At 36.9% G+C, this 27,093-nt stretch overlaps 11 protein-coding genes across 11 annotated transcripts; 8 read left to right on the forward strand and 3 right to left on the reverse strand. All coding sequences in view use genetic code 12, as the record gives it.

The window, feature by feature from the left end:
• Positions 1–3,909: 3,909 nt before the first annotated feature.
• CPAR2_211130 (GSK family serine/threonine-protein kinase) lies at positions 3,910–9,148 on the forward strand (the record flags this gene model as incomplete). Its single annotated transcript, XM_036810061.1, has 2 exons — positions 3,910–5,755; positions 7,914–9,148. 2 exons carry the CDS (start codon positions 3,910–3,912, stop codon positions 9,146–9,148), a joined length of 3,081 nt encoding a protein of 1,026 aa, XP_036666636.1.
• A 205-nt stretch (positions 9,149–9,353) lies between these two features.
• Positions 9,354–9,932, reverse strand: CPAR2_211140 (uncharacterized protein; the record flags this gene model as incomplete). Its single annotated transcript, XM_036810062.1, has 1 exon — positions 9,354–9,932. One exon carries the CDS (start codon positions 9,930–9,932, stop codon positions 9,354–9,356), a length of 579 nt encoding a protein of 192 aa, XP_036666637.1.
• Positions 9,933–10,086: 154 nt separating this feature from the next.
• CPAR2_211150 (DNA-directed RNA polymerase I subunit) lies at positions 10,087–11,337 on the forward strand (the record flags this gene model as incomplete). The annotated part of the gene is made up of 1 exon (XM_036810063.1): positions 10,087–11,337. The coding sequence occupies one exon, from the start codon at positions 10,087–10,089 to the stop codon at positions 11,335–11,337; it is 1,251 nt and encodes a 416-aa protein (XP_036666638.1).
• A 49-nt stretch (positions 11,338–11,386) lies between these two features.
• LIG4 (DNA ligase (ATP)) lies at positions 11,387–14,215 on the reverse strand (the record flags this gene model as incomplete). The annotated part of the gene is made up of 1 exon (XM_036810064.1): positions 11,387–14,215. The coding sequence occupies one exon, from the start codon at positions 14,213–14,215 to the stop codon at positions 11,387–11,389; it is 2,829 nt and encodes a 942-aa protein (XP_036666639.1).
• Positions 14,216–14,667: 452 nt separating this feature from the next.
• CPAR2_211170 (uncharacterized protein) lies at positions 14,668–15,078 on the forward strand (the record flags this gene model as incomplete). Its single annotated transcript, XM_036810065.1, has 1 exon — positions 14,668–15,078. One exon carries the CDS (start codon positions 14,668–14,670, stop codon positions 15,076–15,078), a length of 411 nt encoding a protein of 136 aa, XP_036666640.1.
• A 2,157-nt stretch (positions 15,079–17,235) lies between these two features.
• INO4 (Ino4p) lies at positions 17,236–17,700 on the forward strand (the record flags this gene model as incomplete). Its single annotated transcript, XM_036810066.1, has 2 exons — positions 17,236–17,376; positions 17,440–17,700. 2 exons carry the CDS (start codon positions 17,236–17,238, stop codon positions 17,698–17,700), a joined length of 402 nt encoding a protein of 133 aa, XP_036666641.1.
• Positions 17,701–17,759: 59 nt separating this feature from the next.
• On the reverse strand, positions 17,760–19,676 carry CPAR2_211190 (diphthine--ammonia ligase; the record flags this gene model as incomplete). The annotated part of the gene is made up of 1 exon (XM_036810068.1): positions 17,760–19,676. One exon carries the CDS (start codon positions 19,674–19,676, stop codon positions 17,760–17,762), a length of 1,917 nt encoding a protein of 638 aa, XP_036666642.1.
• Positions 19,677–19,918: 242 nt separating this feature from the next.
• Positions 19,919–21,009, forward strand: RPS9B (40S ribosomal protein uS4; the record flags this gene model as incomplete). Its single annotated transcript, XM_036810069.1, has 2 exons — positions 19,919–19,925; positions 20,438–21,009. 2 exons carry the CDS (start codon positions 19,919–19,921, stop codon positions 21,007–21,009), a joined length of 579 nt encoding a protein of 192 aa, XP_036666643.1.
• Positions 21,010–21,417: 408 nt separating this feature from the next.
• On the forward strand, positions 21,418–22,273 carry RPL21A (60S ribosomal protein eL21; the record flags this gene model as incomplete). Its single annotated transcript, XM_036810070.1, has 2 exons — positions 21,418–21,428; positions 21,802–22,273. The coding sequence occupies 2 exons, from the start codon at positions 21,418–21,420 to the stop codon at positions 22,271–22,273; spliced, it is 483 nt and encodes a 160-aa protein (XP_036666644.1).
• A 286-nt stretch (positions 22,274–22,559) lies between these two features.
• On the forward strand, positions 22,560–24,623 carry CPAR2_211220 (uncharacterized protein; the record flags this gene model as incomplete). The annotated part of the gene is made up of 1 exon (XM_036810071.1): positions 22,560–24,623. The coding sequence occupies one exon, from the start codon at positions 22,560–22,562 to the stop codon at positions 24,621–24,623; it is 2,064 nt and encodes a 687-aa protein (XP_036666645.1).
• A 1,280-nt stretch (positions 24,624–25,903) lies between these two features.
• CPAR2_211230 (uncharacterized protein) lies at positions 25,904–27,043 on the forward strand (the record flags this gene model as incomplete). The annotated part of the gene is made up of 1 exon (XM_036810072.1): positions 25,904–27,043. One exon carries the CDS (start codon positions 25,904–25,906, stop codon positions 27,041–27,043), a length of 1,140 nt encoding a protein of 379 aa, XP_036666646.1.
• Positions 27,044–27,093: the final 50 nt, after the last annotated feature.

The following is a 27,093-nucleotide window of genomic DNA, read 5'->3' on the forward strand; positions in this document are numbered from 1 at the left end:
TCTTCTTCTTCTTTTCTTTGGAAATCTTATGAAGATCAGATCACCTAAAACCAATATAACAGTACAGTGGATTTCTCAACACCAAGCCAATGAGTGATGAAAGAGTATATTCCTCCTCATGTTGAGAGAAGAGATAGAGTTGCAAAATTCGCCAACAGGAAGATTAGATCTTGGTGGTCTAATATCACAAACATTAAAACAATTTATATTATAACGGATTGATTAACGATTGTCATAGTGGAAAAATCAAACCACCCTAATATTTTTCAGCTGTTGATGCAAAAAAAATAAATACAATACTGCAAATGCACTTCTCTTGGAAGAGTATGGTTTCACACGATGGCAGATTGACAACCCGAAAAAAAATAATGGGAAATGCTGATGGGGAAATTCGGGGGGGGGGGGGGGGGTCACAAGAAATGGTGAAATCGAAAGACATATTTCAAACCGAATTATTTGATATTGGCTCAAGAGCTAGTTCCAATGACTACGAAAGAACATCATTGACCTCCAAGCATGAGAAACGCTAGCTATATCCAATGCTCTTCGTGGAAAGAAAACGAAGAAAGAGACAAGTAAAGAAATGAATTATTTGAACGTGGGAGTTGTAATTCTAGTTTATAATTTAGACTTTGGTCATAGTTTAAATTGTATTTTTTTTTGGTGGAAAGGAGAGAAAATGTTGCATTACTAATTTTATTACTACACGTGACAAACTTTCTTCTTTATCGTTGTTTGACTTTGACTCAGAAAAAAGTACCGATTTATTGTTAACTAACTTCGTGTCAACCAATCAGTAGATCCGACTCATATAGGCTAAAATCAGATACCATGAAGAGATTGCTCTCTCAAACCCATCTGCCTCAGCAGAGATTTCAAAATTCATTTGTAATCAGTATTCATAAATTTAGAGCAGTAAGTTTGCAAGAAAATGTTGCCAAAAATTCTGAAAATATTGGATTTACACAAATTTCATTTCGCAAAAGCCTCTCCTGCCTCATCATCATCAAAATTTCAATAGCCCCTAAAGATTAGCGAAGATTAACACAACCAGAATCAACGAAATGTATTAAACTTCGTTAAGCTTATCACGTGCAGACGGTTCGTTTATTGGATTACCCCACCTAGTGCGCGACACATGGAGGAAGGAAAGGAAAGAAAAAAGAAACGAACAATAAACCAAACGTTTTCTTTACCTAATTGGTGCCTCGATCCTCGATTGCCTTTTTCTTCTCCTCCACTCGTTGCTTCTCGAGTACTAATTGAAAACATGAAAACTTTACTTAAAGAATACAACGAGGACGAGGCGCAAGAGACCATTTCTTTTTCAACACTGTAGAAGGTGTAAGAGTTTTGATGGCGTTATACCCTTGGCCAAATAGAACACTAATTAATAGAATAAAAAATTGTCTGAGTTTTATTATGGTTATGAGTTCTATAGTCAATCATTGGCCCGACAGAACAAGATAAACAATAGGAACGAACGGGTTTTGTGTTTTGTTAGTTAATGCAACGTTTGATGCAAAAGTGGAGAAGTTGTAACCGGAGTTTGATAGTGGATTTAATGCATAATGCATTAAATTGTGGCTATTCACATAAGGGGGTTTTGTGTACTTGATGTATTTTGAATTTCCAATCTGTCTTCAAAGTGTATTTAAACAAGTTGTATAGTAAGAGAGATCAGATGTATGGAATCAGCCTACAACAGCAAGCTGATAGTACTTGCAGCCTTATTAGATGACAGGGGCTACAAATCAATAAAATGACTTTTCACTTTGATCTCGCTTGATTAGGTCAAGAAAAGATGTATTTGACTTCAAAACATACAATGTACGAAAACTTAACTCTAGGGACGCGGTCAAGTTTCGCTTTCCATTGTTTGTCGTGGTCACTGTTTGTTTTTATATTATGAGCTATCGTTTGACCAAATGGGGTCTATAGATCTTGTCTATTTAGATGGTCGATGAGCCATCAAGGTGATAAAAATCGTACGTTTGCTTACCTCTCTCTCAATAAGTACATCACGTTACAAATCCACGTATAGGCAAAGTGATATCATACAGTGTAGTTGACTAGTTTTTCCTGTGTGTTTGTTTGATTTGATCTCTGTTATTTCAAGAGGAACCAATAGAAAAACAAACAAATATCTTTTATAGGTAAGTTGACAAGATGAAAGTTACACAAACATGTGCAGTGATGTCTGAATTAGTGCTTAAATTACACAAAGTAGCTACAGAACAATAGGGAAGAGAATTTTTTTTTTTTCGAAGAGGGGAAATAATAAAACTTTGTGATTGTGGGGGGAGAGGGGTTATTTTTTTTTTCTTTTTATATATATATATATTTTGTGAGTGAAGTGGAAATCATCCATATAAACTATAAAACATAAATAATATTCATATATAAACCCCTTATCATATAGATACATAGATACCATATATGGATTGTATGATTCAATGACCCTGTATCTTTCTTTAATATATTTTTTATTTTAATGTTTTTCTTTTGTGTCTTTTTGCTGGTCGATCATATAATCGTTGTAGATCTTTGAAGATTTCAAACATAAGAAAAGGATATTACCCAACTAAGTATGTGTGACCTGAACAGTAGGATGTTTGTTTATACCGGATAATCCACTACAGCAGTAGAACACCCTTACAGTATTAAACTTTCCTTCTCTCAAACCATTGTTTAAAGAAAGAAAACAAAGTGAAGAAATACAAGAAAAGAAAAGTTGATCCAAGAGATCTGTCAAATAAATTCGTTTGTATTTTGTACCCACGTTCGCCTTCTCGTAGAAATTCAGGTTACCAATGATAGGTATTTTGATTACAACAGCTACCACTTACCAAAGGCTGTGTATTACATAGGTTTGTAGTAGTGTCCCTATGGGGTGTATTTGTTATGTGTTACTAATAAGTCACACACACACACACACACACACACACACACACACACACACACACACACACACACACACACACACACACACACACACGTTCAAATGGCGAGAGAGATAAAAATAATATTTTAATAAAAAAAAAAAGAAAGCGGAATTAAAAAAAAAAAATAAAAATAAAAATAAAAATAAAAATAAAAATAAATATATTCCACGTACTGCATATAATAACAGAACAATAGATTGTAAAAAGAAAAAAAAAAAATACATCAGAATAAATAACAATAATAAAATATATATATAATCCCCCCACTACCACAATACATAAATATAAATCATATATCTATATCTATATATATATATATATACACTTATCTACATATACTTATTTTCTAACAAGTAATTTATTAAAAAACCCACTTTCTACTGAGTCTTCATCACGTTCTTATACTAAGCTCAACACACATACACATATCATATCTATATTTTACCCAACAACAACAAAGTTGCATAAGTAAAAAAAAGGACCAACAAACAGAAAAAAAAAAAAAAAAATTAAGCACACACTAAACGCAGCCCTAAACACCAAACCAAAAGAGGAGTAGAAGAAACAAACAGTACAAGTGGTACTACACATATACACTTCTCAGTGGGAATCTTTCAAATACCTTGAACTGAAAGATATAAACATCAAAGCATACTCAGATTCAACTCAAACTGCTTGTTAGATCTGCTAGAAACTACACACACATACTACACATACACACACAAATCTACAACTTGCATTAACTCACCGTTAAAAGATATACAACGTATTTTCACATACACATATCTACTGTACAGTTACCACACAAACTATCCAAACGAAAGGAGAGAAGAATCTTTTGCTTATTTGCTATATCACCCTTATTTTTGCTAGCTTACAGTACTTTTTTTCACCACTAGCAGATTCAAAAGTTATTCCCCCACCCTCCTCAAATACAACCATTTCACAGCATACCCTACACATGATGCATTTATCAAAAGGTCTCAATAAACTCAACTTGGACTCAATAGCACCAGACTTGAACTTGCCATTTCCTAATAACAACCACAACCATACATATTCGAAACCAAACAAGCCCAACAAACCTCCAATATTCAACAATACAACTTCTATGGGTGGTATAGGCTCTGATGAATTAGATGAAACTCCACCACCTTCCGTTTTGAAAAATATTGATTATGATTATTTGGAAAAACATTTTCAAATTTACAAATATTACCCATCATATGTTCATAATGATGAAATTAGGACTCCCGAGTTGAAAGACTTGATTATTGATAAACCTATTTACAATGAAGCTAACAAACATGTGAAACGTAAAAAGAGAAAAAGTGTTAAACAAAAGCAAGAGGAAAAGGTGGATAAGAAAGCATTACAACAAGCAAGAGAGTTGAGAAAAGAGCAACGTCAAGAGAGACAGGAATTACGAAAAGAACAAAGAGATGAAAGGAAAGAGTTGAAGCAAAAGCAGAAACTGCAGCTGCAGCTGATGAAAAAGAGCTATTCTGGTCATTACATGAACAAGGTGAATAGTTTAAATTCTGCCAACGGTGGTAGTAATGATGTTGGAGCTACTCATGGAGTCAATCCTTATCAAATGAAGACTCAATTTAGCAACAATACTACCAATAGTAATCAGGGACATGGTGGTACCGATGATTATTACTGGAACAAAAATCAACCAATTTCTAGAGCCAATTCGCAATTTAACTACAACTACAACAACCACAACAACTTTACCACCAATATGAAGAAAGTAGGTTCTTCGTCCACTCCTTCTTCTTCAGATGATGATGGTCCAGATTGTGCAGAATTAGATCCTACTGCAATGGGAAGAATGGGTAGTATTGGAGGCGGTGGTGGTTACGATTCAGAAAGAACTGAAGTTGCCGATGAATTTGATGATGATGCTATTGCATTCAATAATCCATTTGATTTTGGTAAGAAATTGTCAACTACTGGCACTGCCATCAAGGAAGAAGGAGGTATTGCACCTGTTTCTTCAACCCTGATGTCGAATTCATCATCATACAACAATTATACCAATGGTCCAACAAGAACACACCAAAACTCATTGTTTAGCAATCCACAATATTCGTATTTGTACAGTTCGAGAAACAACTCAAGAAACAATTCAGTTGTTGGTCGTGGTGGTGGTGGTGTTGGTCCAATGACTGGGTTACCTGATAATCATCCAGTTCCAGCAGCTGTACCTCAAAGAAGATCATCTTCGGTGACATTGATAAATAATAGTCAAAATTCATCTCAAAACAGAACAAACACCAACAACGGTAATAGTAATGGTGGTGTGTCTTATGGCACCCATCAAATATCGCAACCAAAGAGAAATAATTCAATTGCAACTAAATTTATGAGTATGTTTAGAGGTGACAGTCAGGAATCTAGTAACCTGTCCAATGGTAACCAATATGAAGATATGGACTATAATGATGAAGGGGACGATAGTGACTATGATTTTTCAAATACAGATGAGTTTGATAACAACAATGGTGCAACCACAATGATGCGTAAAGCTTCAACGACCAAACTGCACAAGAACAGTCATACCACTAATATGTCAAGAAGACAAAGTTTGTTTGGCCATAATAATAATCAAACACAAGCACAAGCTCCAGAAGAACCCACCTATAAACCAAAAGCGGGACCATTGGCAACAATGGGATATATCGGAGGACATCCAATGACAAAATCCAACAGTTTTGATCAAACCAAATCACAGCGAACCAAATTAAAGAACAAATTGAAAATGAGATTTACTAATGAACTGCGAAGATTTAGTGAACAGTTTGGTATGTATAAAAATGACTACAATTATCAGGGAAAATACTATTTATTGTTGAAAAATAACGTACTACTAATGATGATGCGAGAAATTCACTGTTTTCTGCTCCAAAGGGCATCAGTGTTGTTTCAAGCATAAGAATGTTTTTTCTAGCGATTCAAAATGGGGGGGAAATAAAAAATGGAAGAAGAATATTTCAGGAAGATTTTTAAATGGGAATTTTCAAGAGTGAATGGGTTAAATGAGATTGATTGTTGGTTGCAAAAACAGTTGATATACAATATACAAGGGTAGTGCAAATTGATCAAAATGAAATATGAAAAAAGTGGGGTTTGACATGACTAAAAAAAAAAGAGAAGTAGTGTAATATTACACAAACTTGCTTAAATAAAGTGGGGAAAAGAGAGGCTTACATTCTTACACAAACGTGAGTAAACAATAGAGTAAAAGAGAGCAATGGTTTGAAAAAAGATAGAGAGAGAGAGTGTGTGTGTGTGTGTGTATGTGTGTGAAGATAAAGATCCCCACACAATCAAAACTAAAAAGCGTGACAAATCGAAACTACAACGACGCATATCATGTTAAAATCATTTATCAATCAGTAGATGTACATCTTGTTGTGATGCAACCTTATTGTGCTTTAGCTTTTGAATTTGGTCACCAGTGATTGGTTAAAGAAAGAAGTGGGTAGAGATGATAATGATGAATGTGTGTTTTGGTTTTTTTTGTTCTTTGCTACACAAAGTTTACATCAACACTTGAGGCGTTGAAGATAATCAAAGAGACATTGAGAGAAATCTTTGCTAAAATCTGACATGCACAATACCGACTCGCTCGTTTACAAGCTGGATATTGCTATCACATATGGTCAAGATGTGACGTTCTTGTGGTTGAGGATTGGTTGGTTTCGATGTTTTGGTTGTGTGTGCTGCCCCCTTACTTTGTGTCTGTCTGTCTGTCCATCCGTTGATTTGTCTGTCTGATATTTATTCAAATGTTACACAAAATGATTATGAAATTGAATGATCGATTTTATTATTTTTTTTTTTTTGGTGGGGGGAGGGGGGAGGATGACACATCCATACACCAATATATATATAAACTAACAACATTGGATGGAGATTTGACGACATTTTGTATTTGAGACAGACACAGCAAAAAAAAAAAAACAAAGAACAAACAATCAACAAAAGAACATACAAAAAACACAAGAGAGAGAATCAACAAAACTTTTTGGCAATCTGATCTTTCTTTTAATAACCAACAACTATCACTACTACTACTTACTTCATCAATTCATTTACCTATCATCAGTTAGGATAGTAGAAGAAAGGCATATAACGCACACGCACCACACGTACAACCACCCTTCTTTTTTTTTTCAACACAATTGCTGTTTCAAGTCTTTTTTTTTTTTTTTGGGTCATTCAAATTTCACCAAAATTTGCAGAAGTATTTGTTCGCTAGTCAACTATACTTTTTTAACATACTTTGATCTATACGAATCAGACAGCAGTAACAAACCCCAGTGACTTTGCTATTGCACTTGACAAGAGAGTTGAGAATTGATTGCTGCCGTTTAACATCATTGGTTTTGCGTTTATCTCCATACAGGTATAATTGTGTTTTGCAACAACTATCAAGATCCACTTGATAAATTAAAAAGCAGAACTTCATTGTTGAACTGAACTAATTGTGTGTCTTTTGTCAACGACGTCGATCATCAGTCACTCCTTTACAAAGAACGGAATCAACCTTTTGTGAGAGCAATTACATCATCAGCACAATTGACGCGATCTCGAAAAGAAAGAGAGAGAAAAAAAAAAAAAAAAAGATACAAAAGCAGCAGAATTAGAGAGTCTCCATTGTTTCTTCAAGTGTTGTCGAAAAAGTTTCAGATTTTTTAATTTTTTTTTCGTTTCCCTTTTCCAACTGTCGCCCGATATTCGAAAGAGGAGACCAAATACACCGCCGTCTCAACTGAAAATTCTCATTCCAACCATAGAGCATTCCAAGCCGAACCAAAGAGTCAATTTTTTCTTCTTCCATTCTTCCTTTCTTCCCCAGAATCACAAACATTTCGCATCATCATTTTCATTTACAAATATTTATACATCCCCTCTTCTCAAAGTGAGCTTTATACTAACAAATTATGTCTAAAATAGAAGTTGTTACTGAAAATGTCACAAATGGTCATAATGGCGAAACCCAAACGATACAGTATACGCAATCGCAAATGGTTGGGCATGGGTCATTTGGAGTTGTGTTTCAAACACAAATCATGCCAAGTAATGAGATATGTGCTATGAAACGAGTACTTCAAGACAAACGATTTAAAAATCGTGAATTACAGATTATGAAGTTGGTTCATCACCGAAACATTGCTGACTTGAAGTATTATTTTTACACCAACAATGACAAGAATGAATTGTATTTGAATTTGATATTGGAGTTTGTTCCCGAAACCCTTTACAAAGCTAGTCATTACTATGTTTCCAAGAGATTGAGCATGCCGCCTTTGGAAATCAAATTGTACACATATCAAATGTTTAGAGCATTAAATTATATTCATTCACAAGGAATATGTCATAGAGATATTAAACCACAGAATTTATTGATTAATCCAACCACGGGAGAATTGAAATTGTGTGATTTCGGTTCAGCCAAAATATTGAATCCACTGGAACCAAATGTTTCTTACATTTGTTCAAGGTACTATCGTGCGCCGGAGCTAATTTTTGGAGCTACAAACTACACCACTAAAATCGATGTATGGAGTGCTGGATGTGTAATGGCTGAATTGATTCTTGGACAACCATTATTTCCTGGTGAATCGGGTATTGATCAATTGGTGGAAATAATCAAGATTTTGGGTACTCCGTCAAAGGAACAAATCAAGAGTATGAATCCCAACTACATGGAACACCGCTTCCCTCAAATCAAACCAATACCATTGCACAAGATTTTCAAAAAGATGGCACCTGATTGTATACAGTTTTTGATTAAAGTATTACAATATAGCCCATTGGAGAGAATCAGCTGTATTGAAGCCATGGTCGATCCATATTTTGATGAATTGCGCAATGAATCGACTAAATTACCCAATTATAGAAAATTATTTTCACAACAGTTTCATCATAGTACGGCTGGCTCATTAGGTGGCCCCACATCGCATTCAAATGCAGCTCAATATCAGTTGTATGATTCTCAACCCGATATGAAGGATTTACCTGAATTGTTTGATTTTGATGATCGAGAATTGAGTGTTGCTCCACAGTTGAATTCAGCATTGATTCCATCATGGGCATGGAATCATTTGAATTTAAAACAAGGACCAATAAACAACTTGAATGAGTTTGTACCAATGACGAAAGAGGAGTTAAAAGTTACATTAGAATAAAAAACACGAAAAAAACAATAAACAAACAAGCAAGCACGAAATAAATGGCAATGGTGTATGAATTGAAATGAACAAAAAGGTAATGATTGATTGGATGAGTCGAGATGAGTTTTGAAAAGGGACATAAAAAACCATCAGAGTGTGTGTATTCCTATATACATAAAGTGATGAAAATTGTAATTTCCAAATCCTCATTTTAATAGCTCTAACACTCTACTTCTTCATAGTATCTAACATGTATCCATAAACTACAACTATTGCATTGAACAATTATATCGAATCTACCATCTTCATCATTGCATTTGGTTCCCTTTTTGATCAAATCATCTTCAGTTAAAACCATTCCTTGCTCACATTGACATCTTGGACACGTCTTGACAAACCGTAGCTCAGGTGAAGCTGTAGTAGCTGTGGTTGTAGTTGTAGTTGAATCTTCAGTAGCACTGTCGGTATCCACTTCCACGCATTCAAAATCGTCCAATGTAAACGAATCCAATCCGTCACCAGTCAAATTAAAGCCATTAATTTTCGATTGTGTTTGTAAATTTGAGTCGTATTGTGATCGTAGTTGTGGTGATGAGAGGGTTGTGTATGCAGTCAATATCAAGTTGATATCAGGGGTAGCTGTGATTGGTGTTGTTGTAGGTGCTGTGGTGATGGATGTTGTTTTATCGGGGTGAGTTGCTAGTAGTTTTGCTTTGTAAGCGGCTTTGATTTGATCTTGGGTTGCTGTTGATGGGATGTTTAGTATTTCGTAGTATGTTTGTTGTTGCGGCTGTATCATGATTGAAGTCTATAAAATCATTACTGGCAAGTTTATGATAATGAGACACTCAATTCATTTCTGCGAATCATCTCTCATCGGAACAGTTTTTTTTTTTTTTTTTTTTCACATCCACCATCATCATATGCAACTTCAATATACATAAAATACTTCAATGTCATCATCATCTTCTTCTTCTTCTTCTTCGCATATCAAAGTCTCATCATACACTGATGAGCCAGTTGCTGCAGTAGGTTCATTTTTCAACGGACTTTCAATCCCATCATCAACTGAATTTGACATTTACAAAAACAAGAAAACCAATGAGTATCTAATCCATGGCGAATCTGATCATTTAGAATATAATGGGGACTCTAAAGAAACACAAGACTTGAATGAATATGTAGTGGCCATGTATGATCCCAACACCAAATCAGTTGAATTGTTCAAAACACCATATTTTCAAACCAAAGTTACTTCAAAACAATACAAGATATACAAAGGACCATCGGTTAGATCAACTGGTGTCAAGAATATAACTCAACGAAATGCCTTGGGTGAAGCGTTTGGTACCAAGAAAGCCAAACAAGCTATTACCAATTTGGAAAAGAATAGAATCGATGCTGATAAATTACAAGATATGGAAATGGATATTATTGATTCTGTTCAAGATACACTCACCAATAATGCACAATCATCAACCACCAAGGGTCAAACCAATAATGATGTCACTGATTTCTCCAATAGTCCCATTCCTAAGCCAAATGTCGATGCCACAAATGTCGAAGACATTTACCCCATCAAAACCATCATCCCCGCCAAAGATTGGTCGTATATCCGAGTTCAATCAATATTCACCGACTCTGATCCCATTAAACAATTTCCATCATCACCGGAATTTATCAAACAACAACTATCATCAATTATCGAACATCAAAATTTGGAAAAATTGCAAATCTTGTACTACGCATCATTACTATTTGCCATTTATTCCAATCGTCGTGGTGTTAGTTCCAAAGATCAACTAATGAACAAATTAGACCCCAAACCATCAGAGGCGTTGATTGATACCATATTGGGAAACTTTACCATTGCTCGTACTTCCAAATTCGGTAAATCCAAAGATCGGTCATTTACTATTGACCCTCATAATGAAGATAAATTGCTTTGTTATTTAATCATTTTGATTTTACATTTATCCAACTTTTCAGTGGCTTTGAACCCATTGGCTCGTGATTTGAAATTGAAACCCACGAAATTAGTGGCATTATTCAGAGCCGTGGGGTGTATTATCAAATCAGCCACTGTGGGTGAAGCTGAAGCATTGGGTATACCAAAGAGTAGTGTTGGTACTTACAAGATTGCTCATTTGAAAGTGCCATTCAAAATGCCGGAATTGACTAGAAAAAGAGGTGGAAAGAGGTAAAAAGAACACATTGTAGAAGTTTTGTTTTAATCAGTACGACGCCTCTTTGTTAATAAAATTTGTAATCTTCGGGATCAACAACACTGTTGAATTTGATACAATCATGAATAAACTTTTCAATCACGGTAAAGGGAATCTTATTTGCAAACTTTCCTTCTTCACTGATTTGCAAGTTTTGATTAATCGTCTCGTATATCCGTTTCAATGTTGCAATAGTCTCTTGTCGAAACTCTTCTTCTTCAAAACTGGGAACCACTATATATCCACAATTGACAAAATCGTCAACCACTTCACCACTAAAACGTTCAATACGATCTTTAACCAATTGACAAGCCAATGATGTTCCAATTACATGGAACGTTATGCCTTCGAAAAGGTACAATTTGGGTCGAGCAAGTTCATCCCATTCAAATTGCTGCCGCAATTGGTCCACTTGATCACGAGATAAGCTGGGGGCATTGATTCGAGCAAGTGGTAAATGAACCGTATACGAATCGCCATATTCATCAACTCGTTGATCATACATGTCCCAATTCTGTGAATCAAATATAAAACAAGGTTCCAATTGCACAATGTGGTTTCTTTTATGGCATTCAAATATCCATGCTGGCTTGATCAAGTCCAACCCTTGTGCCAAATACCGTTGACTCGTAGGTAAATTCTTTTCGGTAATGATAATAACTTGTAAATGTGTTGAAGCATCTATTGAATTGACCAAATGACCACCGTATCGTTTAACCAATGTTTTCAATTCTTCAATAGTTACGTGCTCGCCTCCATTGTCTTTCTTGTCGCTCAAGATTAAAAACTCAAAACTGGCGAATAAATCCAGTTCAATTTCAACTTGTTTCAAATCCAGCGGTTCATTATACGAAGTCAACTTTATTAATTCCTTCTTTTTGGTGGTGGTGGTCTGCGATTTCAAGTTCAAATCTTGCATATAATCCCGTTTCATTTCAATATACTCTTGCATCGAGATACATTCATCAATTGATTTATCTTCACGTATACGACGACAATGCATATTATGTAAAGTAGTCCCCACAGCAAACGTGGCTTCAGGTCGTACATCAATTGATCGAGCTCGAATTTCCAACACAAGTGAGTATTTAGGATCAATCCAAAAATCGGGTTTTTTGCGACCAAATTTTATCAACTGTTCAGGTGGCATTTGTTGTGCAGTATTGATCCAGTGGCCATGAGTTAATCGTTCAATCTTGTCAAATTCCTCAACTTCAAATCCATTGGCACACATGCAAAAGCTATAATAAGCACCATAATCTTCACTACCATCTTTTTTATTCTTCAACCCCATCATATATGAGTTCTTGACTCCGGGGTTTTTCCCAATAACAACCAAATCCAAATTTTCACCAAATTTTTCCAAATATTCCGGCTTCAATTTAATCCAATTGGGGTTTCGAAACCCATCAATGACATATCTCAGCTGTACGTGTTTCAAAACTAAACCTTCACTTCGACTGGTAACAACTTCACGTATGGCTTTCTCAATATCGGCAACACTTGAGCCTAGCCTTGCATCGTGAACTTCAAATCTATATGGTACTGGTTTAATTATTCGATCCAATAGATTTTTTCGAAAGAATAACGGGTAATTGCTCAAATCGCGGCCATTTAGGTACAAGATATCAAAAATCAAGTAGTAAGGGTAGCTGGTTTGTTGTTCATAATGGTCTATCGTAGTAAATTGTCGTACACTTTCTTGAATCGCCAGCGACTTCAAGGTGCCAAAGGGTAAAATTGCTTGTCGCTTATAGTCAAAAGCCACCATTTCCCCATCAAGAATTATTGAATCAATGTTATTGGCAAATGCGTCTCGAAGGTATTTAGTCAACGACCCAAATTGTAATGACTCGCCATAGAGAAATGAATAATCTTTTAATCGTCTTGAGAAAAATTTAAACCGACCACCTTCCTTATGCAACAACATTCGATCTCCATCCATTTTTTCTTCAATATAAAACTTGTTTTCCAATTGCAATTGCTTAAATTTTGCTTCATATTGCGGTTCCATTGGTTGCTTCTTTTGCAACTTACGAACAACAATATCATAATTTGATGACAACTTCTCTGCCAATTGGGGCTTAAACTTGAACCTTGGGTGGATACCCAAATCTTTCGTTTCAAACCTTTTGTTGGGGTCACTCAATAAATTAAAAGTTGTCTCCAAACTATTACAGATACTGAATAACCTATACCCATCCGGATGCCAACTATTGAAAAAATACTTTTCCATATGAACCAAAATAGGTTTTTTTAGTATAATTTGAATCAACCATCGAATCTCCTCAATTCTCAGGCTGTCAAACAATGGCTGCAAAAGATCCAAGTGTTCTTGTGGTTTCTTAGCCAATGTCAAGTCATCTAATAAGGTATTAATTTGTGGCACGGTACATTCTTTACAACGTTCAATATATGATCGTCGCGTAGCAATTATTCTTGCTGCTTGTAATGGCAAATCTCTAATTTTTCGCTCATCACTTGCAAACCTTTTCGATTTTTGATATTGTCGATTCCAATAATGAAGTAAATTGTATTCCTCAGTGTCTTTGGGGATCTTGTACATTTTGATTATAAGTCTCGCCAATGCCACTTCTTTAATAAAGTAAAGTCTACCAGCCTTTTCCGGGAATATTAGCTTAGCCGATTGAAGAATATCATTACCAATGTGAGTTCGAAAAGTTGCAATGAAATCGTTAATGATTTGTGCCCTGCGCTCAGTTATGGTTGAGGCTTCTTGTAAATTGTGACGGTTGACCGCATCAAGTTTATCAAATAGTTCATTGGTGAGTAGCGTAAAAGTTGGATCTATGTTGTTTGGTGGTGGAGGTTGAGCATTGTCAAGCAAACACAGCATATGAAGAGATCCAATTCTTTGTGTGTGTGTGTGTGTGTGTGTGTCGTTTGGAGATGTGAGGAGCTTTTCAGGTTTAGGGAATAAATAAGGATATAGCGCTACCACTGTTTCAATGGATATGTGTTGCAACTACTACCCCATTCATCCCTCTATAAGATATAGCAATTGCATTGAAAACCAGATGGGCCAAAACATTCAATAGTGATTGCAATAGTTTATTCCTTACCTGTTGTTTCAATCAACCCCTCCACCGCCTCTTTCTTTTGCAGCTTCTTCATATTCAACTGAAAAGGAAACTCAAAGAGGAACTGTCAAGGAAGGTATAAAGAAGCCAATGCTTTCCGGGTTTGACAAACTCCCTACTCTTGGTGACGCTCTGTAATACTACATTTCCAAGAAAATATGATACTTGTGTGCGGTATTGCAATTGCAAAAGGAAAAGTTGCAAAAAAATGATTTTAATGTTATGCGCTCACAAACCGATCCTTCTGTACAAAGTGGCAGGTATAAGAACACACCATTCGGGTATAAAAACAACCAACATTTCAAGCAAACATGATATTCGTGAAGTGGATCCTTCTTTTCATAACTCTGCGACCACAATGCAAACTCAAACATTATTGTTATTACTAAGTGCTTGTTGCTTTGTTTCAGCTGCTTCCAAAAAGAACAAAGGAACCAAAAAAGGTGGTCAATTGAGACACAATGCAACTTCTTCCCACAATGCCAATTTGACTTCAAATTTGACTACTACAGCTACTACTTCTGCTGCAAAGACAACTACTCAAGCTGGTGATGCAGTTAGAGGAATGAATATCGCTGGAGCTGTAGGTGCATTGGCTGTCGGAGCAGCTTTGTTGTGAGGAGATAAGGGTTCAGATTTTTGGGGAGGATTTTGGGAGGCGGAGATATAGTTTATAGGTTTCTATATGACTCTTTTTTATTTGCGTTTCATACAGTTGAAATATACACGATGATATAACTTTTGATATCCCAAAAGCGGATGTGAATGCATCTAGTGTAAACAGATTGTGCTGACATCCAGTTATGAGCCAGCTTCTAGGATGGAGGGGGTGATGTGGATCGTTGGCAGTTTGATTATCATGCATTCTAACACAGCTTGATTCTCATATTATAAACCCTCGAAATAGGATTGCAACAGTGCATGTATATTGGGGCTATTAACCAGGCTTGGGGGTTTAAATTGAGTGGATGATACCAAATACTCAATTTTATTGTGAGACTTTGCATTCTATTTTATTTTTTGCAACCTTCTGTTCACCTCAAAGTTGTGAAGAACCATTGCAGATGAATCAATAACTTAATGCAACCTAAGCCCTTTCGGAGATAGATTTATTTAGTCAGCTGCAAAAACTTGTTATGCTCAAATGGTTCTATATCCGCTCTTCAGAAAGGAAGTTCATTGTTCTTTGGTAATGCGTTTGAATCACTCATTCGACACAGCAAATAAGTGAAGAACTAAATATAAGTTCTTCTAACGTCAAAAAGGTTTAAAACTGGCAGTCGTGGTAGTTAGCAGTAGAGCTGTTCTTGGATTATGAAGCACAATTTTTAAATCCGCTACGGAAAAAGCTTTCTGTCAATATTCAAAAACTTAATCTCCACGCAAACAAAGCAAGGCTGCAAATATAAAAGAACAAGGCGGTTCCAATGGATTGTGTTGCACTCTAACTTCATACCTGCTCTTCCTTATTATAACAACGATTAAAAAAAGACACGCCAGAGAGTCGCCAGAAAGTATCATTGGTCATTGGAGCATCTTCGGGTATAGGATTTGCAACTTCAATTGAACTCGCAAAGAGAGGATACCTTGTTTTTGCTGGAGCAAGAAGGTTGGAGCCAATGGCCAAGCTAAGAGACAATTACGGAGTCAAAATCTTCAAGTTGGATGTAACCAACTCGCTGAGTGTCAAGGATGCTAAAACTTACATCCAAGAGGAAACACTTGGTAACCACTTGGATATTTTATTCAATAACGCAGGTCAAACTTGTCAGGTGCCTACAACTGACGTTACTGATGAACAATTTGCACAATGTTTCAAAGTTAATGTTTTTGGAGCAATACGTGTGGTGAGAGAGTTACGCCTCTTTTAATCAATGCTAAAGGAGTTATCGAATTCACGGGTTCAATTGCTGGAGTCAATCCATTTCCCTTTTCATGCGTGTATACAGCAACAAAAGCCACGATAGAGCTGTATGCTTCAGTCTTGAGAATAGAGATGAAACCATTTAAGGTTAAAGTCATCAACTTTATCACAGGCATGGTTAGGACTAACATTGAGGATACAAGAGGGTTGCCAGAAACATCACTTTCCAATGTACCAGGAATGAAGGAAGCTTTCGAAGAGATCAGATTAGGGGTAACCAAGAACAATCCAACGCCTGCTGACCTGTATGCTAAGCAAGTTGTGGATGATTTCGAAAAAGCAAAATTAGGAGGGTCATTGCATTTGTACCATGCAAAAATGGCCTTCATTTTGGGTTTCATATCCCCACTTCTTCCAAGATGCATACTCGAAGGTATATTAATTCGTAAGCTCAAACTTACTGGTCCTTTTGAATACTTGAAAGAGAAATATACCGATTGAAGCTTTGTGGCTATCCCATTCTCAAAGAAGGAGCACTGCGAATCTTTGAATAGCCTTTATATAGTGAGTTCGCCTGCCTATATGGATGATCCGTTACTCAATGTTCCAGACCTTCCATCGCCTTTGCTTCCTATCTTCATGTCGGCTATATTATTCTTTCTCCTTGCTCCTATTTTTGTAGTCATTATGAGTTATTTCTATTTGACAACTGGAAATACACCTCCTATTTTAATGTGTTTATCGCTCTTCATCATTATTGATGTAACTTATAGATGCCCTTGTACTACTACTGAGAGAAACTCAATCATATGAAAAAGCTTTTGTGTTGCTTTTGGAGAGATCCCCAGAAAAATAAAATTCGAAAAGATTAGTCCCCTTCTTTTGTTGACCAAGCATTAACTCATCTACCAAATGTCATTGAGTGCATCACCGAAAGAAGAGCTTATATCAAGCGACGCAGGTACTGAAAACAATGATGGGGGAAATAACATATCCACCACAAAGAGGAAGAAGAAGACAAAGTCAACCAATTTGTCTGACGAACAAAAGAAGGTAAGTAAAGCTAAAAAAAAAAACCCATGTTCTTATCTATGATACTAACTACTCTTTCTACAGGCACATCATATAGCATCAGAACAAAAACGAAGAGAAAATATACGTGCAGAATTTGATAAACTTGTGTCGCTTACGCCCAACTTGACCGAGCAGGAAAATCGATCAGAGTTGAATATTTTGACAAAGAGTGCTGATTATATTGATCAGTTGAAGGAGGAAAACATTAAATTGATTGAGCTCTGTCGTGCAAAAGGGATCGAGGTCCCTGAGGAGTTGATTTATAAAGGTCCACAAAACGATGGAAGTGATATTGCTACATAGTAGATCTATAGTCGCTGGTAATAAACAATGTCTCATGAGAAAAAGTTGGCTCGAGTGTGCTAATCTTGTTCTTCTTGTCTTACAATGAGACAGTATTTGTATTCTTTACCTTTGACATTGTAAACCTTGCGAACAGGGAAGTACTCAAATTGGAAGTTTGGTACTGTTTCACTTGCTAACAAAGTGACATGCGATCGTTGCCCTTTGAGAAACTTTTGAACCACGGTGATATCCGATGAGAATAGCGATACAAAACTGTAAGACGCATTAGCGATTGAACATACGCTGCTGTATTCAAAGGAGTCAAATCGTGATTCATCACGAGTTGGTTTCGACAAGGTCTCGTCACCATCAACATCCTCATCCTCATAACCACTAGAGACTTCTTTGAAGCTGTATCCACCCCATTCAACATCGGCACTCCTTGGTAAGGCTCGCACTTCAGCAATAATTAAGTTGTTCCACAGTGGCGTCAGCATATACCCCTTTGTATCTGCATAGTGGTTCCAACAATCAACCACTATTGGTACAAATGAACTGTTTGTAACAAAGCAGGTGATCACTGCTGAATTAAGCACATCCACTAACTTCTCTACTCGATGCAAATGTTGAAGCGATAATGCCCCATTGAACGCAATGTTATTCTCTGATATCGTCATAGTGGCCGGTATCAATGGGATCTGACCTGATAAGCTGGCAAGTTTGTATCTTTTTTGCGAATCAATGATGCTCTGTGAGTAAGGACCGATATTTTGTGGCGCCCAAAAAGACCTTGACCGTATATGTGTTCCTGTCTTGGGGTCAATCTTTTTGAGCACAACACATGATATTTGGACTGTGGTGGATACATCAGTTTCTAGACAGATTCTCGATGGTGGTAGATACACATCTTCAAAAAATGTGGCGTAAATTTTATTCATTCTGGCAAACAAAGTCATATCGGATAATAGGACGTTGATGTGTTGTATGTCATTGAATGTAAGCTCATGATCATTTAATATCGATTTCAATCGTTTGAATATACTTTCAGTTTGACGCTCCACGGTTCCCGCATTTGAAGTAATGTTACTGACAAAGAGTTTAGTGGGTGTGTCGACAATACTAAGTGGTGGGATGTATGTGCTATACGCTAAAGATGGACTTGGTGGTGCTACATCTTCATGCAAATGATCCGATTTTGTAGCATCAGCCAATTCATGCTCTAGCAATGGAGGTGGTGGTAGAGAAGCATATTCAGACTCCTGTTTACGAACTAGCTCCACTTTTAATTTCAAATAAAATACGTCTCCGGAATGTGTTATAACCTTTTGATCGACAATCTGGAGCTTTTTACTTTTGAAAAATGGTGCATCGAGTACAATTGTTTCAAATTCCCCACCTTCTCCACAAATATGGACATCGTACATTTGATTGAGTTTTAGCAAATGTGGATACACCTCTTGCAATTTCTTTCCCAAGTGCCTAGCGGTCAATCCGATGGCGGCAACTTTGATAAGTCTTGCATCCAATCCACTCTCACACATTTCCAACATTAAATCATTTTGATTTCTTTGCCAAAGATAAGCCAACGAGGTGAGCCCTAACCTGTCACATACATTTTCAACCCTTGTCCTTTGGTAATGAGAAAGTATTGCTCCACAACTAACACCTTCAATTTCGGGATGGTGATGCTTGATGGTGGATAACAATGTATACAAGTCTTCAATCTCATCATCCTGTGTGAACTGATACTCTAGATTTTGATTTGATGACTTGCCCAAGATTTTCTGTCGATAGAGTGGAACCTCAAGACACTGACTGTAGTATTCAATTATATCATGACCAACTGTTTGAAACATGAATGAATCAATTTCATCATTTGATTCATCTTGAGGATATAAATTACCTAGTGCAGCTAGTTCATGCCCCTGCGATAGACAGTGATAGATGTTGAAGAAGGAATCTTTACCACCTGAGATCAATGCAACAAACTTCATCAAAGTAGATCAAGCATGGGGTGTGCTACTTGATATGTATAGAGATAGAGATGTATGCTACCATTTCTCTAAGGTTTTGTCTGTGTTCCTGTATATAAATAAGCTTTTGAAAATTTTCATTGCACTCTCCCTCACTCAGTGAATGTGAATGGGAATGAATTTTTTTTTTCAAAAATTTTTCACATCTATCTTTTCTATTCCTTTTTACACCAACCACCTAGCAAAGTCATCACTAGTACAATATGCCACGTATGTTACTATTATTCACTATTTAGGAACTACTAATCCAAGGTTATTTTGATAGATTACTTCATTGAACGATTTCATTAGCAAATGTCTCCTCACTTTTGGTATGGGACTACTGCTTCCTGGTCGTTGAGGTTCGGGTCCTCCATTCTTTGATACAAATAATGGGTTCATAACTCAATCATTGAATGCTTACAAACCTTATCTTTATTATGTGTCTGAACTCCCGACACTTCAGACACAGAAGAACATCATGAATGATGCTTTTTTCAAAAGACAACGTTACATGGTGAAATGCTGACAGTTCAGTTTAAACTGCTGAACCTGGGGGCATTCTTCACTGGTTGTCGCTTTGAATTGCGTCAGTGGTGAAAAAGAAGGTTTTGTAAATGCATTCTGTACGATTGTGGAACTTGTTCTTTTTTTAATCATTGTTTTGGAGTAACACCCACCTCTTTTCTTTTGAAATCTCTTTGTCTTTCCACGATGAACATTGAATTCTAACAATTTTATAGGTGCTCCAAGAACTTACTCAAAGACTTATTCCACCCCAGCTAGACCATATGAATCAGCTCGTTTAGACGCTGAATTGAAATTGGCTGGTGAATACGGTTTGAAGAACAAGAGAGAAATCTATAGAATTGGTTTCCAATTGTCCAAGATTAGAAGAGCTGCTCGTAACTTGTTGACCAGAGACGAAAAAGATACCAAGAGATTATTCGAAGGTAATGCTTTGATTAGAAGATTGGTTAGAGTTGGTGTCTTGTCTGAAGACAAGATGAAGTTGGATTATGTCTTGGCTTTGAGAATTGAAGATTTCTTGGAAAGAAGATTGCAAACTCAAGTTTTCAAATTGGGTTTGGCTAGATCAATCCACCACGCTAGAGTTTTGATCACTCAAAGACACATTGCTGTTGGTAAACAAATCGTTAATGTTCCATCATTTGTTGTTAGATTGGACTCTCAAAAACACATTGACTTTGCTCAAACTTCTCCATACGGTGGTGGAAGACCAGGTAGAGTTAAGAGAAGATCTCAAAACAAGAAGAGTGAAGGTGGTGAAGATGCTGAAGAAGAAGAAGAATAAATGGATTCGCACTTATAACTCTACTTTTGATTATTAGCTTCCTTTTTTACATGTAAATTAATAATAATACATATCAATATACATTGATTTTGGATTGCGGGAAGTTGTGTGGTAAAAGGGTGTTATCGCGTACATTGTATGGTGGATTGGTGTGGAATGGTTTGGTTGCAAAAATATGTAATCACGTGAATTTGGACTTGATAGGGCTATAGACTCGTCTGCGATTTTTGTTTGTTTTCGCACTTTATAAAAATTTTGTAGCGCGCACTCTTTCATGATCACTTGGTAGTGCCACATAGAATTTGTCCTTGGTGCACACCGTAACAACCAAAAGAAAGAATACTGAAATTTTTTTTTTTTCATACAGTGTTGAGTAGAACCTAGAAGCATCACCAACTAAATACAAAAATGGGTAAATCGTATGTGATTGATAGTGAAAGATAATCCGTGGAAGAGAACAAAGGGATACTCCATGACAGAGAGGGGAGCAAAAAGGGGCGAAGCGTGTGTTATTGCATGCAGTGGAATTGAATCTACAAAATTGAAATGTAAAGAAAGTTGTCACCAACATGAGTCAAAGATTGCTCCATAAGTTACATCCAGCAACTTCAAAGAATCAAATTCGATTGCCATTTGCTATACAGTTATTGATCGGTTATGTTGAAAAGTCTCGTCAAGGATGTAACCCTGAAATTCACGTAAAGCCATAACACCGTCCTCAATGGAGTTATTATATGCCCACGGATTAGTCGTTTTCGTATTAGAATATCTTACTAACAATCCCTTTTCTAGACACGGTTACAGATCAGGTACTCGTTACGCTTTCCAACGTGACTTCAAAAAACATGGAGCCATCCCATTGTCAACCTACTTAAAGGTTTACAAAGTTGGTGACATTGTTGACATCAAAGCCAATGGTGCTGTTCAAAAGGGTATGCCACACAAATACTACCACGGTAAGACCGGTATTGTTTTCAACGTTACCAAATCTTCTGTAGGTGTCATTATCAACAAGGTTGTTGGAAACAGATACATTGAAAAGAGAGTAAACTTGAGAGTTGAACACGTAAAGCACTCCGCTTGTCGTCAAGAATTCTTGGACAGAGTTAAGTCAAATGCTGCTAAAAAGAGAGAAGCCAAGGCTAAAGGTGAATACGTTAACTTGAAGAGAGATGCTGCTAAACCAAGAGGAGCTACTGTTGTTTCAGCTAAAGAAAACATTCCACAAACATTGGCCCCAGTTCCATACGAAACCTTTATCTAATCACCTTATCAAAGAGAAAATTCACACCTATCTTTTCCTTGTTTGTTTATATTTTATACGATATAAATTAATGCACATATAAAAGTGACGCAATGTGGTGGTTATAACGTAGAGGCAATGTAGATGAGTGTGTACATAGAGACAGCATGTCTTGAGAAAGGTGTCACACAGCTGTGCTGGAGTGGGTCCCGATTGGTGAACTCTATGAACTTTTTTTTTTTTCTTTCTGTCACGATCGTGTCAACTTTTAGAACCCTACTGATTACATTTAACACGATCAAAGACTATGACAGAGAATAGTACCACTAGCAATGCCACGCCGAACGTGTTTGAACATGCGTTACAAACATGGATTGAAATAGACTTGCCTAGCTTACAGAAGAAGCTCGATGAACAAGGGTTAGAAATAAAAGAATACCAAAAGTCGTCAGTTTTGAGTCGAAAAGCGTTGGCCACGAAAACTAAAGAGTTCAAGAAACTAGAGGATGATGAAAAGCTAGGGCAAATCAAATCTCTATTGAAATTGTATCAGAATGAAATTGACAGTCTTACAAATAAGAGTAAAAATGCTGAAAATCACTTTTTTGGGGTTTATCGATTAATTGCGGAAGCTCCCGATCCTCGACCCTTGTTGGAAATGTCACTCGACTCGGTGATAGAGGGCAACGATGCAACCAAACTTAGAGCTGAAGTAACCAGGTTAGAAGATGAGTTGGCGAAAAAGGCTGATTACGATCAATTGAAACAAAGGCTACTTTCAAACGAACAAAAATCAGCGGAGCTTTTAAGCAGTCGAGTCAAGGCTAAAGAAAATGAACTCAGGGCTATTTTGGAAGAGAAGGAGAATAATTGGAGTGTAAAAGAGAAACAATTTGAGAATAAGTTGCTCACGGCACAAAAGCAAATTGAAGAATTAAGGGCTTTTAAAGAGGTGTCAGAACTTCAATTGGACAATCAAAATAGGAACGTCAACAACCAGGAGACTTCGGCATCTGTGTTAGCCGAGCTTGATATGGTTAGAAGAGATGCTGAACTGGCAAAGAAAAGGATATTTGATCTTGAAAAGAGGAATGAAGATTTGAGAAGGGAGATTTCTAAATCAAAGAATGATAATGACGCAGATATGGTGCGTAACGAATGTGACAAGAAGGTAAAAGAAGTTGAAAGTGAAAATGTACTACTTGTTGCTAGTTTGGATCAAGTGAGGAAGCGATTGACTGAATCTTCCAAGGGATACGAGACTAAAATTGAGTCAATAAATAGAGAAAATTCACAAATGAATCAAGAAATCAAGAACTTGAAATTGAAATTGAGCAAAGCTTCCGATTATGAAGAGATCAAACAAGAATTGCACTTGCTTCGTCAAATAGAATTTGGACATGATGATGACGAAGATGGGGATGAAAATGGTCAAGGAGAAGGTGCCAAATTAGACACCATAGTCATTGAGAGAAACAAAGCCATGACTCAAGAACTAGCGCAGTACAGATCACAACACAATGACTTGGTTACCAAGATTGATAATCTTCAAAAGCAAGTTGATGCTTCAGCACAAACAATAACTTCATTACAACAGTTGAATGAGAAATTGGAAAATGATTTAGTTGAATTACAGGACTCGAATGGTCAAAACAGATTCAACGACAATGCTAGTTTGATATCTGGTATGAGTCGCTTCACGCGACCATCGCATATGAGAAGTGGAAGTATAATTTCAGGAATGTCTGGAGACAAGGGTGTTAATGGATCTGATGAATCATCCATCTTACCAATCATTACAAAACAAAGGGACAGATTTAGAGAAAAGAACAACGAACTTGAAGAAGAGCTTCGGAAACTGCAAAATAAAGTCAATGATCTCAAGCGACAAGTGAATGCTTTGAAACATGATAACGAAGAATTGTATGAAAGAGGAAGGTACTTGGCTTCGTTCCAAACGCCGGGTACGAAAAACATCACTACTACAGCATCAGGAAGAAAATTTCTCAACCCCAAACCCAATGTTGATTTAGAACGTAATGATGTGGAGTATCAACGCAACTATGAAAAAAAATTACATCCAATTGAGCAATTCAGAATAAAAGAGCAGGAGAGAATCAATTCAAAATTGTCGCCTTTAGAAAGGCTATTCATATCGTTAACCAGAGCAATTTTGGCCACGAGATTAACCAGGATGGTGTTTTTTGCCTATTGTTTGGGACTTCATATCATTGTCATGTTTATTACGATTTATGCCATGAACATCCATACGTCATTGATACCTGAGGTGGGGTTGAATAGTAGTACTGGTGGGATTACTTCAAATCAGGGTGGATCTCCTCAAATGGTTGCCAATAATGGGCTCATATAGGAAGCATATTTGCGTGCGTTTGTACTGATGAATTGCATCTGAGTTGCAAAGAGTTGTAGATCGGAGTTTATTGGCAGACGTTGTTACACCCTAGCTGAATGCTACCAATTGTAGTATAGTCTCTCATATAGAAGGTGAAGAGGATATTACGCGTGAGGAGTTGAAGGCGTGGTAAGGGGACACGTTAGAAGTGAAGGCAACTGTGCGGTTTAGAATACTACATAAGTATCCAATCAGCACATTTTGCATAGTTGTTCAATTAGTTTGAATAGAGGCTTATTTTATCCAATAAATCGGAGTAAAGCCCTTACACGCCAAGAATTTGCTTGATTGCAAATTACAAACTTCTTCAAAGAACCCGAAGCTTTAGCCAAAACTGACTTAGCAACCTCCCTGAGCAATATTCTTTGCACACTTAGGCTTGGAAAAATCGTAACGAGTTGCAATTGGTATGAATGGGTGTGTTTATGACATATGTGGCACAAAAACGACGCCAATGGGACTTCGAAACGGACCTTTATTTTGTTTTCTGTGCGATTCATGTTTTCAAGTAATTTCAACCGATAGTTACTGTTCAGCCGCTTCTTATCTACAACATCCGAAAATGTTCCTACTCCATACAAAAATGTGGCGTGTTAATAACGTTGCGGTAGTTATTGTAGATATATTTCAAGTTTTAGAGCTGTATAAAATTATCGGACAATTGAGGATGAATTGTAAAGGTGCTTATATATGAGCGAGAAGGTTTTGACACTGCTGATTGTAACCATGTTATCAGTGAAGTTGTAGTCAATATTCTCGATAACACTGGTTGCATCCATTTCCAGCATGTTTAAGAAGTAAATAAAATAACGGGAACGGTAATTTTTCTCCGAAAAATTCATCCGATATTACACATCCTATTTTTGCATATTAGAATTAAAACCTTTTGAAACACTACATGCTTGTCCGTCCGCTTCCGTTATTCAACTCCGTATGTACGGCGGGTACTTAATGATCTTGCCTGAGACATGGTACTTTGGCTGCGATGGCTCACAGAGCTTTTCATCGCATTTACAACTAAAAAGCTGAGAAGAGCTAATGTACTTTGTGCTTGCTTTTTCTATTACTTACTAATCATAGATAGGACCGCCGTTGCCCGTTGGAAAGAAGAGGGTTTTATAGAAATCATATATCTACTGTGCCTATCTTTTATACTCTAACAGACTTTAAATGTCTTCGTATTTCTGCCCCTTTTCTGCCATCACCTTTTGCCCATTCGATTCAATTAAAAGAAAAAGATGTCATTCCCTCAACCTAAACTCACTTACAAAGCATGGGCTTACAAGAATGGTAACAGTCCAATTGAGATTGTTGAAGAATCAATTGATTTAGTAAAAAACTCCCAAGGTCAAGGTTACACTGCTCCTCCAGGTAAGATTTTACTTAAGATCTACTATGCTTCATTGAACCCAGGCGAGTACAAATTATACAAGGTCAAACCGTCCTTTATCGGATGGTTTAACCCTAAACAAGGGTTCGGCCGTGATTTTGCTGGTGAAGTCGTTTCGATTGGTGAAGGAACGCAAACTAATTTGAAAATTGGTGATTATGCTGAAGGTATTTACACTCCAATGTTCGCTCGAGGATCAGCAGCAGAGTTTTTATTGTTGGACCCCAAGACATCACCAATTACTAATAAGCCAGCAAACATTGATCTTGCCCAAGCTTCTGCATTCCCATTGGTTTTGGGAACAGCTTTGCAATTGAGTACAAGAGGTGGCATCAAACTCCCCAACAGTAAAGTCTTGGTGATTGGCGCCGGTACCTCTGTTGGTAGGTATGTGGTTCAGTTGGCTAGAAACGGTGGTGCAAAAGAAGTTGTCACCACCAATTCATCTAGAACATCTGAATTGATTCGTAGTTTGGGTGCAACTTCGGAAATTGACTACCATAAAAACCCCAATTTATTAACTCCAGTATTGGAAAGTGTCAAATCCACTGGTCAATTTGATTATATTATTGATTGTTGGGGTGGCGATGACTTGTTTCCTGAAATCAGCACCATCATAAGAAAAGGCGGTGTATACAACACCATTGTTGGTGATGCTCCAGGTGCCGGATTAGCTGCATTGATTGGTGGCGTCAAGTCAATCACCAGAACCATTAGATCGAAATTGGGCTTGTTGGGATACACTTATGAGTTAATGTTGTTGGACAACAACGCTGGATGGATCGATGAAGCTAGAGATTTGATTGCCAATGGTGAATTGAAGGTTTTCATTGATTCAGTTTACCCGTTCCAAGAATTGAATGAAGCTATTGAGAAATTGGAAAGTGGTAGAGCTCAAGGTAAAATTGTTTTGGAAGTTTCAAAGCCTGACACTACCAGTTCAACAAGTGGATCTACAAGTGCAACAAACACCAATCCATTTAAATAAGACAAGCGCAATACTTTTGAAGAGGAAACACTGTAGAGACAAGAGCTCTC

The sequence above is a fragment of the Candida parapsilosis genome, contig 005809, assembly GCF_000182765.1.
Source record: "Candida parapsilosis strain CDC317 annotated contig 005809".
In the NCBI taxonomy this organism is placed as follows: domain Eukaryota; kingdom Fungi; phylum Ascomycota; class Pichiomycetes; order Serinales; family Debaryomycetaceae; genus Lodderomyces; species Lodderomyces parapsilosis.